We start from the raw sequence: 14855 nt of genomic DNA, 5'->3' as shown, positions 1-14855 counted from the left end.
AGTTTAATTCATGGGTATTTTAAACTCAAACGTTTAAAAAATAATCACATATCCATTTTTTAAAAAGATTTGAAGGAGTGACACACAAAGAAAGGGATTTATTTTTTTACTTGAAAGGCAAAATTAGAGATCTTCTATGCAGTGGTTCAGTCCCCAAATGGCCACAATGGCCTGGGCTGGGTCAAGCCAAAGCCAGGAGCCGGGAACTCCCTCCTGGCCTCCACATTGGCAGTGGAGGAGCCAGGACATGAAGCAGTTCTCATATGGGATGCTGGTGTCGCAGGTGGCAGCTGATCCGTGGCACCGCAGCACTGGCCCCAGACGCAAAACATTTTTTGCATCCAGATAAACCAGTCTTTTCATTACTTTTTTTTTTGAACAGCTACTTTTTTTCCCCCTAACTCTTGGGAGGCCATAGGCCTTTGTTTTTTATTTTATTTTTATTTATTTGTACTTGAGAGGCAGAATTACAGATAGAAGGAGAGATAGATATGTCTCCCATTTGCTGTTTCACTCCCCACATGGCTGCAACGGCTAGAGGTGTGTCGATCTGAAGTCATGAGCTTCCTCTGGGTCTCCCACGTGAATGCAGGAGCACAGGACTTGGGCCATCTGCTGCTTTACAGCCATAGCAGAGAGCTGGATTGGAAGTGGAGCAGCTGGGACATGAGCCAGCACCCATATGGGAAGCTGGCGTGGCAGGCAAAGGCTTAGCCCACTGCGCCACAGCACCAGTCCCTTCATTCCATTTTCCATTAACTTTTTGAAATATTCTCATAGTTATCAGTTGTATGTATAAAATGTAAATAGAGAAGTATAGATATTTGTGTCTGTTTATAGCTTAAAACTATGTATATGTTTATAGCTTAAAAACTGCAACAAATACTATCCCACGGAAGAAACGGGATGTTAATATTTTCAAAGCACCCTGTGGGTCCACTTGTGGTGGCACTTCTCCTGCCTCCTTCAGAGGAAACCACTGTTGGGATTTAATGCTTAATCATTTCCTGATTTTTCTTTTTAGCTTACCACGTGTGGGTGAATCTCTACTCTTTCTGTGTACGTTTTGAAGTTCGTATTAAGGAAGTAATACTTTATGTATTCTTTGACTTGATTTTTTCACTCAGCATTTTACCATTTACCATACTCATGCTGGGATGCGTAGCTTAGACTATTCATTACTATTTGTTTTTTAATTTGACAGGTAGAGTTATAGACAGCGAGAGAGAGACAGAGAGAAAGGTCTTCCTTCCGTTGGTTCACCCCCCAAATGGCTGCTATGGCCGGTGCTATGTCGATCCGAAGCCAGGAGCTGGGTGCTTCCTCCCTGTCTCCCATGCATGTGCAGGGACCCAAGCACTTGGGCCATCCTCCACTGCCTTCCCGGGCCACAGCAGAGAGCTGGACTGGAAGAGGAGCAACCGGGACTAGAACCCAGGGTGCTGGCGCCGCAGATGGATGATTAGCCAAGTGAGCCACGGCACCAGCCCAGAATATTCATTACTATTTAACTTTCCTTTGGATGGACTTTGGGGTGATTTGTCATTTTTGTTCTTATAGACAATCCTGCCATTCTTGTATAGGTTTCATAGTGTAGTTGTACAAGAGTTTTTCTAGGTATTACATACATGTGATGGTTTTCTGGCTTCTGTGTTCAACTTACTGAGATGATGCCAGATTATTATCCAAAATAGTTGTATCAATGCACACGCCTCCACAATATATTAGATTTTTCATTTTCCCAGTTGGCCAGCACTGATATTATCAGATTTCATATGTTTTGTTTGTCTTTTCTGTAAATTACTGGGTACAGCTTGTTTTGCACATGAATTTTAGTGTTTATTCCCTTATGGCTGAGGATGGTGACTATATTTTCAATTATTTATTAACTGTATGTCGTCTTTTCTGAAAATCATGTCTTTAGTTTTCTATTGGATTTTGTGCTGCTGCCTTTTAAAAAACTTTGTTTCATTTGTGACCTTTGTATTTTCTAGATACTAGTTCTTGTATGTGGCAAATACTTACATACATTGGCTTCCCTTTGTAAAATTATTTTCATTGTGGCTTTTGCAGAACAGAAGTTTTTAATTTTAATGTAGTTGGAGGGTTGGCGCTGTGGTACAGTAGGTTAATCCTCCGCCTGTGGCGCCAGCATCCCAAATGAGTGGCAGTTCGAGTCCGGCTGCTCCCCTTCTGATCCAGCTCTCTGCTATGACCTGGGAAAGCAGTGGAAGATGACCCAGGCGCTTGGGCCCCTGTACCCACGTGGGAGACCTGGAAGAGACTTCTGGTTCCTGGCTTCTGATTGGCACAGCTCAAGCTGTTGAGGCCATCTGGGGAGTGAACCAGCAGATGGAAGACTCTCTCTCTCTCCCTCTCACTATCTGTAACCCTATGTCTCAAATAAATAAATAAAATCTTTTAAAAAAAATTCACTGTAGTTGATTTTACCACTCTTTGATGGTAGTGTTTTCTGTGTCTCCTTTACAGATTCTTTACTTAGCCTGGAGTCGTAACAATAGTGGCAAAAAGTTCCAGGTTGACATTCACAACATTATTTTTGATTCCTTTTAGGCAATAGAGCATATGTTCTACAGGAGAAGCATGGTTGTGGCTGATTCAGTTTCACATATTACACAGCACCTTCAGCATCAAGCTCTTAATTCCATTTCTGTGGCCAAGGTATGCAAATTATTAAGTGTTCAACATAATTATTTTATTTTGTTCTGTTTTATATATTTTCTAGTTTAGTCTGTTTACTCCCATTGAACATAATATTCTCAGTCCTTCATTGCTATGGTATTTTATGGTTTTTAGCGTTATAAAGTTACCTTTACTCTGAAATTGCAACATGTGGTATGTATACCTGTTAAAAATTACATTAAATTCACTTCTGAAATTGATGCATCTTTTTTTTTTTTTAAGATTTTGAAGAGGTAGAGTTACAGACAGTGAGAGGGAGAGACAGAAAGGTCTTCCATCCACTGGTTCACTCCCTAAATGGCACAACAGCCAGAGCTGCCCCCATCTGAAGCCCAGGAGCTTCTTCCGGGTCTCCCACGTGGATGCAGGGGCCCAACCACTCAGGCCATTCTCCACTGTTTTCCCAGGCCATAGCAGAGAGTTGGATTGGAAGAGGAGCAGCTGAGACTAGAACTGGCACCTATATGGGATGCCAGTGCTGCAGATGGAGGATTAATCTGCGCCACAGTACTGGCCCCTGATGCATAATTTTTTGGATATGATTTCTTACTAAATTAATAAGGAAGTTTTAAAGTAGGGCAAATCCATTTGCTGTTCCTGACAATGCCAAGAGAGAATGTTCAGAAGTAAAGTGTAAACCATTTTTGGAAGTTCAACAAGGGAAGGCATTTGTCTAATGTGCTCTTAATCTTGAAATGAATCATGGAAAAATAGTGAAGTTTTTCTTTTCAGTATTTTGTTATTGCCTCAGAAACAAAACTAATTGTTTCCTGTTTTCTTTTAAGAAAAGAGTAATTTCTGACAAAAAATACAGTGAACAGCGTCTTGATGTGCTCTCTGCTCTAGTTTTGGCTGAAAACACTCTAAATGGACCAAGCACAAAACAACGACGACTTATTGTTTCCTTGGCGCTAAGTGTTGGCACACAGATGGTATATGTCTTGCTATTACTTAGGGATTTTATTCTGAGTTTTCATAATTCCTTTGCTAGTGATCCAGGAAATCTGTTCTTACCTTAACTGCAAGTTCTCTGCCTTTTTCCCTCTCCCTAATAGAAAACATTTAAAGATGAAGAACTCTTACCACTTCAAGTAGTTATGAAGAAACTGGATCTTATCAGTGAACTCAGAGAACGGTAAGTAGGACTGACAAAATGTACATGCTCAAAAAGTAAGATTAGTGAAACTTTGATATTCTTTATAGCATAGCAAGAGAAATAAAATGCTAACTTCTTTAGCATGATCCAAATGAGACTGTGACTAGTGATTATCATTACTTAGCTTTGCTTCTGCAGGAAACATAGCTTCTGGAAGAGCTCACACAAGAGCAGAGCAACTTCAGAGTGTTTGGTAGACTCTGATGCATATTGTGATTATTATGCTGGGTCTCTACTGGTCTTAAAAATTGTTCTATAACAAGGCTTCATTTGTGTGTGGGACACTTAGAGATCTGTGACACATAGTGTTCCATAATTTATGTTTTGTGATACAAATTTAAATTTTGTTGTCGGTAACCAGTCACTAACTTGAATTAATTTTTGCAAGACATATTTTTTAGTTGCTTACTTATTTATTTATTTATTTTAAGATTTATTTATTTTGAAAGGCGGAGAAAGGTCTTTGATCTGCTGGTTCACTCCCCAAATGGCCGCAGTGCCCAGAGCTGGGCCGGTCCTAAGTCAGGAGCCAGGTACTTTGTCCGGGTCTCCCACTTGAGTGCAGGGGCCTCAGCATTTGGTCCATCTTCTACTGTTTTCCCATGCACATTAGCAGGAAGCTGGATTGGAAGTGGAGCATCCGGGACTCAAACTGCTGCCCATAAGGGATGCTGGCATTGTAGGCTTTACCTGTTACACCAAAATGCTGGCCCTCTATCTTCTAAAGTTTTAGTCTCAATTAAGATTGCAGTACAATTCCCATTTAATGCTCATATTTATAACTTAATGTTTTTTTGTTGTGAGAGGTTGACATCTTTTGTAGTTGTGACATTTAACTTTGCATCCCTGGAAGAAGTATTAAACCTTCATTATGTAATATATTTAATGATCGTTTTGTTGCCCCATAAGGTGTGGAAAAGTCACTTCGTGGTAAAGTTTGTATACAAGTTCAGTGTGACTTCTTTGTGACCAGGATTTTTTAAAAGGCTGTGCTTTTCATATTGGAGATGGGTAAAATAATACATGCGATGCAAGTATTAAGTCTTGTCATATCTAATAATGAAAGTAAATTTAAACTCCTCTGTTTACAAGTTGCTGTTTTCCAAGTATGCTTTTTTTTTTTTTTTTTTGGACAGGCAGAGTTAGAGACAGAGTTATAGACAGAGAGAGAAACAGAGAGAAAGGTCTTCCTTCCATTGGTTCACTCCCCTAATGGCCGCTACGGCCGGCACTGTGCCGATCTGAAGCCAGGATCCAGGTGCTTCCTCCCGGTCTCCCATGCAGGTGCAGGGCCCAAGCACTTGGGCCATCCTCCGCTGCCTTCCCGGGCTACAGCAGAGAGCTGGACTGGAAGGGGAGCAACCAGGACAGAATCCAGCGCCCCAACCGGGACTAGAACCTGGGGTGCCGTTGCCGCAGGTGGAGGATTAGCCTAGTGAGCCATGTGCCGGCCCTCCAAGTATGCTTTGAAACTAAAGCGGAAGTGCAGAATTCTGACAGTGTCTAGTATTTGTGTTGTTGTTAGCTTTGTTCAATTTGAAAAATACCTGTTTTGTGACCCTTCTGTGCTAATGTTGGCTTCATTGATGTAGGGATGTGAAATGAGTGAGACTGACCTTTTCTCCTTCAGTTTGCAAAGTCGGCCCTTTCCCATTGTTTTGTGTGATACTTCACTGTTGGTACCACTAATTATTTTCCATTGTAGAGTCCAGACACAGTGTGACTGTTGTTTTTTATACTGGCATCGAGCTGTCTTCCCAATTTATTTAGATGATGTGTATGAAAATGCTGTGGATGCAGCCAGATTACATGTAAGTAAAGAAGAAATCCATCATTATTTTTAATAATTGTCCAAACCATTCTGGTTTAAAATGGATTATTTGGTTTAAAATCATTTTAAAATTAACTGCTAATGCTGATTTGTACAATGTTATGCATATCTGATAAGCATTTCTATAGTTCGTAGTTAAATATTGTATTAATACTAATAAATATATTTAACTCATCTTATTATCCCATTTCCCTCGTATCTCATAAGTCATTCTCATTCCCTTGATTTTAATTTGTCATAGAAGTCTGACATTTACTCAGCAAAATGTGTTAATCAGACCTTTATTTCTTTATGAAAATAGTGTTTGAATTCACAAGAAAGGACAAACGAATGTTAATTTTAAAAATACTTTGTTAAAGCATATGCTTTAGGTTCTTTTATTCAGAAAATTAGGAAAGGTCAGTCATGTGGAAAAATGTTCCTTAGATCTGAAATTCTCTTTCAAGATAGATAAGCAATCTTTACAGTATTGTTTAGATATTGTTCTAAATGCATATCCGTTTTAATTTCTTCTTAGTACATGTTCAGTGCTTTACGTGACTGTGTCCCTGCTATGATGCATGCAAGGCATTTAGAGTCCTATGAGATGCTCCTGGATTGCTACGACAAGGAGATTATGGAAATTTTAAATGAGGTATTATCACATTTGAGATTGAAAAGCAACATGTTTTGGGAATGCAGTGTTTAAAAAAATTTTTTGGATTGAAGCAAACTTTCACTGAGTTAAAGTTATTTACAAGTCACTGTGGAACAAAGGAATTATGTTTAGTTACATTTTTAAATAGAAATGATCTATTTAAAAGACTTAGTTGTTTAAAAGAAATAATTCAAATGCAGTATGCCCCCTCCCTTTTTAATGACATGAGTGTTATAAACACTGATACCTTGGCCGGCGCTGCGGCTCACTAGGCTAATCCTCCGCCTTGTGGTGCTGGCACACCGGGTTCTAGTCCCAGTCGGGGCACCGGATTCTGTCCCGGTTGCCCCTCTTTCAGGCCAGCTCTCTGCTGTGGCCAGGGAGTACAGTGGAGGATGGCCCAAGTGCTTGGACCCTGCACCCCATGGGAGACCAGGAGGAAGCACCTGGCTCCTGCCATCAGATCAGCGCAGTGCGCCGGCCGCAGCGCGCCAACCGCGGTGGCCATTGGAGGGTGAACCAACGGCAAAAGGAAGACCTTTCTCTCTGTCTCTCTCTCACTGTCCACTCTGTCAAAAAAATAAAAATAAAAAAATAATAATAAAAAAAAATAAACACTGATACCTTGAAATTAAATTTGCATCTACTGATACATTTATTTGGAGGGTGGAATTAAAAATCAATTAACCGGCCGGCGCCGTGGCTCAACAGGCTAATCCTCTGCCTTGCGGCACCGGCACACCGGGTTCTAGTCCCAGTCAGGGCACCGGATTCTGTCCCGGTTGCCCCTCTTCCAGGCCAGCTCTCTGCTATGGCCCGGGAGTGCAGTGGAGGATGGCCCAAGTGCTTGGGCCCTGCACCCCATGGGAGACCAGGAGAAGCACCTGGCTCCTGCCTTCGGATCGGCGCGGTGCGCCGGCCGCAGCGCACTGGCCACGGTGGCCATTGGAGGGTGAACCAACAGCAAAGGAAGACCTTTCTCTCTGTCTCTCACTGTCCACTCTGCCTGTCAAAATAATAATAATAATAATAATAATAAATTAATTAATTAACCAAGCTGAGCATTTGGCCTAGTAGTTAAGATGCTAGTATTTTTGGACACTTGTGAGTACCTGAGTTCAGTTCCCAGCCCTGGCTGCTGATTCCAGTTTCCTGCTAATGTAGACTCAGGGAAGCAGCAGTGATGGCTCAAGTAGTTGGGTTCCTGCAACTCATGTGGGGACCTGGGTTGAGTTCTTGGCTTCTGGCTTGCCTTTGGCCTTGGCCAATCCATGGGCTCTTGCAAACATTTAGGGAGTGAACCAGCAGTTGCAGTGTGTATGTGTGTGAGTATGTGTATGTGTGTGCCTTACTTGCAAAGTCATAGTATCCATTCTTTCATGAACAGCATTTGCTGGACAAGTTGTGCAAAGAAATAGAGAAGGATCTGCGCCTTTCTGTGCATACTCATTTAAAGCTGGATGACCGGAACCCTTTCAAAGTTGGCATGAAAGACCTGGCCCTTTTTTTCTCTCTGCATCCAATTCGGTTTTTCAATCGTTTCATTGACATTCGAGGTAAGTGATCTGCTTTCTTATAGTCTTATGTTTTTATGCTGTTAAAGAACAAAGAAAACAAAACCTTAGGGATATCATTTTTGTGTGTTCTTTAATTCCTTTTTGTTTCCTCTTGTATTTCTTATCACCTTGCTTTAAGGGAAGAAATGTTCAAAGACGAGTCCTTATTTTTAGTTGCATGAATCAAAACTCTTAGTTTTTTTTTTTTTGTTTGTTTTTTGTAGCTTATGTTACCCACTACCTAGATAAGACTTTCTACAATCTGACAACGGTAGCTCTTCACGACTGGGCCACATACAGTGAAATGAGAAACTTAGCTACTCAGCGCTATGGATTGGTTATGACAGAGGCACATCTTCCTAGTCAGACCTTGGAACAGGTATAGTATAACATGTTTCTAGTATAGTCTGACTATAGCATATTGGGATTTCTTAAGGAATTTTTTTTAGCATATATTTAAAGAAAAGAAGAGGGTACTTCAAAATGTTTGTCTGAAAATGGAATCAAAATATAAGCTGCTTTGGTCCCCCCCAAAAAAGTTGAAATCCATGCATTTTACTTGTTTGTTTGTTTTTAAAGACTTTATTTATTTCAGAGGTAGAGTTACAGACAGTGAGAGGGAGAGACAGAGAGAAAGGTCTTCCGTCCACTGGTTCACTCCCCAAATGGCTGCAATGGCCGGAGCTGGGAGAATTACTTACCAAGAAGCTTGCATTTTCTATGTGTCACAACACGTTCTGATTCTGACCATTAGTGTACTTTTATCCTTTGGTATACCTGTTCGTTTTTTTTTTTTTGTTTTGTTTTGTTTTGTTTTTTAATTTATTTGAAGGCAGAAATAGAGAGATCTTCTGTCCGCTAGTTCTCTTCCCAGTTGGACAGGGCTGAGCCAGGCCAAAGCCAGGAACTTCTTCCAGGTCTCCTCCCTGGGTATAGGGCCCCAAGTACTTGGGGCATCTTCTACTGCCTTCCCAGGTGCATTAGCAGCAAGCTGGGAAGTGAAGAGCAGCCGGGACTCGAACTGGCACCCTTATGGGATGCTGATGCTGCAGGCAGAAGTGTAACCCTCTATGCCATAGTGCCGACCCCTGTTAACTTTTTAAAATAATAAGAAACAATATAATCAGTATGCAACTGCATTGATGCAAGTTTTACTGTCTAATAATAGAACTTCTATCTGGGTTATGTTTTAGGGCCTTGATGTTTTGGAGATTATGAGAAACATTCATGTATTTGTATCTCGGTACCTCTACAATCTCAATAATCAGGTGAGTGGATTTTAGAAAGTTTCCTTAAATGACACCGAGTATGTTGTGGGAAGATTGAAAGACAAGAAATTGATTCTCAAGGGTGGAAATGGGTAAAATTAAAAAATCATTGCTTAGACATCTTGTTCACTTTGTGCTATATTCATGAATGATTTTTCAGCTAAATTATTTTTAACGAAATAGATTTAAAGAAATAGATTTCTTAGGATAGCTGTCCACAGTTGGCTATGCGTTGTGTTGTTACTGAGTGTGTGTTTATTTCATTACAGATTTTTATTGAACGAACAAGCAATAATAAGCACTTGAATACTATTAACATTCGGCATATTGCTAATTCAATTCGAACACATGGCACTGGAATCATGAATACAACAGTAAGAACCTTTCTAGGGGGATGGAGGGTGATGGACCTCTGTTTAATTTAGTGTAGTAGTTTAGAAGATAGTATTCTTATGGAATAGTCTAGTAAACGTTCTGCTATCTGGATTGTACCTGAACTTCCATTTTTTTTCTGGTTGATACTATTAAAAGTATTTGATGGGGCCGGCGCTGTGGCTCACTTGGTTAATCCTCTGCCTGCGGCGCCGGCATCCCATGTGGCCACCGGTTCTAGTCCTGGTTGCTCTTCTTTCAGTCCAGCTCTCTGCTGTGGCCCGGGAGGGCAGTGGAGGATGGCCCAAGTGCTTGGGCCCTGCACCTGCAGGGAAGACCAGGAAGAAGCACCTGGCTCCTGGCTTCGGCTCAGCGTAGCTCCGGCCATAGCAGCCATTTGGGGGGTGAACCAACGGAAGGAAGACCTTTCTTTCTGTCTCTCTCTCTCTTTAACTCTGCCTGTCAAATAAAGAAAAAAAATGAGAAAAACAGAAAAAGAGCAAAAAGAGGACAATATTTGTACTGCAAAATAAGTATGAAGAAAACATCCATTTTTCTAACTGGGAAAATGGAGATTGAATAAAATGAACATAACTGAGGACAAAACCATTGGTAATATTTGAGAATAGTGGCAATGAAAATGAGATGAGTGCTTCATTCTGTGGGACAGAATTCATCATATTATGTTGTTTGATACCAGTGTGTACTCAAATCTGACTTTCCTAAGAGTTTCTGAATCTGGGACAGGATCTTTTATTATTCATTCTTTTTTTAAATTTTTTTTTAAGATTTATTTTATTTATTTGAAAGGCATAGTTACAGAGAGAGGGAGAGATAGAGGGATCTTCCATCTACTGGTTCGCTCCCCAAATAGCCAAAATGGCTGGGGCTATTGCTGGACCAGGCCAAAGCCAGGAGCAAGGAGCTTCATCCAGGTCTCTCACATGGGTGCTAGGGCCTAAGGACCTGGGCCATCCTCCACTGCTTTTCCAGAGACATTAGCAGGGAGCTGGATTAGAAGTGGAGTAGCTGGGACTTGAACCAGCCGCCATCTGGGATGCCAGCATCATAGGCTGTGGCTTAACTCCTTATGCCACAATGCTAGCCCCTGCTATTCATTCATAAAGCACCCACACTTCTCACTTGTAGAAATTGCTTCTTATTTAAGATGTTTGTTATCCCTGCTAGAATACAGACTTCTGAAGATAAGGACCATGTCCACAGGCACATCTAGGGGGTATTCAAAAATATTTATGGATACATAGTTGAATATTTGGTTAGTAATAAGTAATCTTACTGATGGGGGAATATAGAAACTTCTGACTATGGTTTATGGCTGGAAAACTAGGGTCCTGAGTCTGGTTTTGCACTTTTCACTACAACTCTTAGTCTTAGTCTGTCGTGAGAATATTGTCCATTTTTCTCTCTCTCTCTTTTTTTTTTTTTTTTGTAAAAATACATGAGAGAAGCTTATATAACACTTTGTAAACTCAGGCAATTAAAAAACTATTTCAAGTCTAACATGAATTTATAAATAGTACTTTTAGATAATGGTATTCAGTAACATTTTGAAATTTGCATATTAACATTTTTCAATGTTTTGGATTTTAATTTTGTAGGTTAATTTCACCTACCAGTTTTTGAAAAAGAAGTTTTATATATTTAGCCAATTTATGTATGATGAACATATCAAATCCAGATTGATTAAAGATATTCGGTTTTTTAGGGAAATCAAGGACCAAAATGATCATAAGGTACGCTACCTGTTCTTTTTAAGGGAGTTGAGTTCAGTTGATGATTGCGTGGCAGATGTTTATGCTAAAATTCATTATTTAGATCTCTCCTGTGGTTTTCTTCTTCATCCTTTTACATGTCTCTGAGCTCTTTATATTTCTCTTGAGAATTTTCTAGTCTTTGCTATATTCTCTATAGGCTGCAGTGTAAAGAAGTGTCTAATTAAATGACCAGTATAACCAGGTATTACTCTTCTCTTTTATCTTGAAATAATAGAAAAATAAGATGCTCGTTTTGAAACAGTTAAACAGAGTAGAGCACATACACTAACTGTCCTGCCTCATTTTACTTTCCTCCCAATTCCATTTTTTGGAGGCAGTTGGTGTTAACAGTGTTCTAACATGCCATTCAGATATTTTTGCAATAGACATATGTATTTGCTTTTTGTTGCTAGTGTATACATGTTATTTTACAGTGTGCCCATCAGGTCAGTACATAGAGATCTGCACTCTTTTTAAGAGTCAGCAGTGTAGATGTGCACTGTCACTTAATCATCTTCTGTTGATTAGTAGTTAGATTCTTCTGATTTTTCACTGCTACAATGATACAGGTAACGTCCTTACACACCTGTCTCTATGTAATTGAAGACTATTTCTTAAAGATTATTTGGGAAATTTCTAGGTCAAAGAATATGAGTATTTGAAATTGCAGTGCACATCGCCATACCAAAAATATTGCACAGTTGACATTGCCGCCAATAATTGACAAGGATACTATTTTCCCTTTCCTCTTCACGTTGAGCTTTCCTATAGGGAAGTGAAGAGTCTATTGAATTTTAAGTGGTAACATTACAGAGACATGTAACCACGTGGGTAGAGGACTAACCAACTTAGATAGGTTCTGTATTTGATTTGCCATGAGCAGAACTACTTCAGTTACTCTTACAAGTCATCTAGTTAGAGCCCTCTTATATAATTTTTGGTAGTTCTCTTCTCTGGCAGAGTAGCAAAATACTAACAAAATAATGAATTGTGGATTATAGATGTCAGAGAACTGTTGTCGACTATTTCATTTTTATTGGAACAGAAATTACTAGTACCAGAGATAAATAATCGTGCTATTGTGGTGTCAGAAATGCTTCCTTATGTTATTACTATAAACTGAATAATGTCCCAGGTCTTTCATCAACCAAGACTTTAAAAAAACATTTTTTTTCAATTGGTAATGGCAACTAGAGATTTAAATCCACCTGATATGTGTGTTCATTAGAAAAGGAGTGTGTTTCAGTTCCTGATCCTGTTCAGTCCTCAGAAACTTGGAGACACGTCTGTGAATAAGTGTTTCCAGGAGGAACAGCTCGCTTTGTTCTATCTGATAGAGCAGCTAGGTGTTAGGAGACTAATAATGGTGGTGAGGAACTTAAGTTCAGTGACATTGACGATTATTCCCTTCAGCTGATGTCACAAAGAAAGCAAATTATATTGATCTTGAAGATGGGCAGTTTTTGTCCTACAGATTTTTCGCTATTAGACTTTGTGATTTTTTTAAATACAATGAAATACAAAGTTAGTTGAGAGTGATGTTGGCATTGTTGATTTATTAGGCATTTTATGTCTTGAGGGTCTTTATTGAAGATAATCTTAAAAATGATCTGTTTTAGTATCCTTTTGATAGAGCAGAAAAATTCAATCGAGGTATCAGAAAACTTGGAATAACACCAGAAGGACAGAGTTACCTTGATCAGTTCAGGCAACTCATCAGCCAAATTGGTAAGTTATAACAATGTCGAGAAAGAATGCTAGGAATCTCTCTCAACAATTTACATGTATATGTATAAAATAATATATATTAAACATCTCGTACTTGATAGTTTATTTTGTGTACTCTGTTCAGCTGTATTTCTTTCTTTTTTTAACATTTATTTATTTATTTGAAAGAGAAGGAGAGGCAGAGATAGAGAGGTCTTCCGTCCGCTGGTTCACTCTCCAATTGGCTGCAACAGTTGGAGCTGCGCCAATCTAAAGCCAGAAACCAGGAGCTTCTTCGGGTCTCCTACATAGGTGCAGGGGCCCAAGGTCTTGGGCCAACTTCTGCTGCTTTCCCAGGCCATAGCAGAGAGATGGATTGGAAGTGGAGCAGCCAGGACTTGAACCAGCGCCCATATGGGATTCCGGCACTGCAGGCAACGGCTTTTCCCACTACGCCACAGTGCCGGCCCCAGCTGTATTTCACTTAGGTGATTTTCTTACCCCTAAAAGTAAAGGATGATTAGATTGTTGCAGCAGAAATGATTGACAGACTATAGACTAATTTAAATAAAATAAAGTTTCATCATTTAAAAGTATATTTAGTAACTCATCTCAAGCATCATATTTATGTTTGTCAGCTGGCAAGAACTTAGCTACTCTGTTCAAAGTTACTGTTTTTACTTTTTTTTTATTTGACAGGTAGAGTTAGACAGTGAGAGAGAGAGAGACAGAGAGAAAGGTCTTCCTTCCGTTGGTTCACTCCTCAAATGGCCGCTACGGCCGGCACGCTTCGCCAATCCAAAGCCAGGATCCAGGTGCTTCCTCCTGGTCTCCCATGTGGGTGCAGGGGCCCAAGCACTTGGGCCATCCTCCACTGCCTTCCTGGGCCACAGCAGAGCGCTGGACTGGAAGAGGAGCAACTGGGACTAGAATCCGGAGCCCATGTGGGATGCCGGCGCTGCAGGCAGAGGAGTAACCAAGTGAGCCACGGCGCTGGCCCCTGTTTTTACTTTTACAAGAGAGAGTCTCCTTCAAGTTGCAGCCTGCATGTGAAAGTATAAAATATTTACATGAGAGGTTAATAAGTAACTTACATATAGTTAAAGATTAAATATTGGATGTCATATTTTTTTCTTTGCTATACCATTTCATACTTGCACATATAACTTAATGGTCTTCTACCTTACAAGTAGAACTTGTCTTCTGAAATACAGTAAAGTTATATGTAAAAGCGAGAAAGGGCAGGTGTTGAGCCTGGTGGTTAAGACACCCATACCCCACATGGAATACCTGGGTTAGCGCTCAACTTTGGCTGCTGGTCTCAGCTTTCTGCTAATGCGGTTGTGACGGCTCAAGCGGTTGGGTTCCTGTCGTCCATGTGAGACTAATTAACAAAATTTTGAACTTATTTGAGCTTTTTCATGTATGTTATCTCTAACCCTGTGAGACAGACATGTAATCATCATTTTAAAAATGTGAAAAGAAAAACTCAGAGAAATAAGAAAGTGGTATTGCTTAAACGTAGGGGGCTGGCACTGCGGTGTAGCAGGTTAAGCTGCTGCTTGTGGTGATATCATATGACCGCCAGTTTGATTCGCGGCTGCTGCACTTCGATCCAGCTCTCTGATAATGTGTCTGGGAAAGCAGCAGAAGATGGCCCAGTTGCTTGGGCCATGTCCTCTGCTCCCATGTGGGAGACACGAAGAAGGCTCTTGGCTTCCGTCTGGCCCGGCTCCAGCCGTTGCAGACATTTGGGGAGTGAGCAGGTGGATGGAAGATCTATTTGCCTTTCAAGTAAATAAATGTTTAAAAAAAAAAAAAAAACACTTAAACTGAGGTTCTTTTTTTAA

The 14855-nt window shown here is 40.2% G+C and overlaps 1 protein-coding gene across 2 annotated transcripts in view; it reads left to right on the top strand.

The window, feature by feature from the left end:
• The window catches only part of WASHC4 (WASH complex subunit 4), a 69892-nt gene that overhangs the window by 33344 nt on the left and 21693 nt on the right, over positions 1-14855 (top strand). For both annotated transcript variants that reach the window (XM_062202985.1, XM_062202984.1), the window contains exons 16-26: positions 2575-2682; positions 3489-3635; positions 3759-3838; positions 5565-5670; positions 6208-6324; positions 7715-7883; positions 8108-8262; positions 9077-9151; positions 9421-9525; positions 11143-11277; positions 12918-13026. In XM_062202985.1, coding sequence (XP_062058969.1) covers positions 2575-2682; positions 3489-3635; positions 3759-3838; positions 5565-5670; positions 6208-6324; positions 7715-7883; positions 8108-8262; positions 9077-9151; positions 9421-9525; positions 11143-11277; positions 12918-13026 — 1306 coding nt within the window. The remainder of the gene's footprint in view (positions 1-2574; positions 2683-3488; positions 3636-3758; positions 3839-5564; positions 5671-6207; positions 6325-7714; positions 7884-8107; positions 8263-9076; positions 9152-9420; positions 9526-11142; positions 11278-12917; positions 13027-14855) is intronic.

The sequence above is a fragment of the Lepus europaeus genome, chromosome 10 (genome assembly GCF_033115175.1).
Source record: "Lepus europaeus isolate LE1 chromosome 10, mLepTim1.pri, whole genome shotgun sequence".
In the NCBI taxonomy this organism is placed as follows: Eukaryota; Metazoa; Chordata; class Mammalia; order Lagomorpha; family Leporidae; genus Lepus; species Lepus europaeus.
The sequence above is the reverse complement of the archived record's forward strand: the minus strand, read 5'-3'. Positions and strand labels throughout refer to the sequence as shown.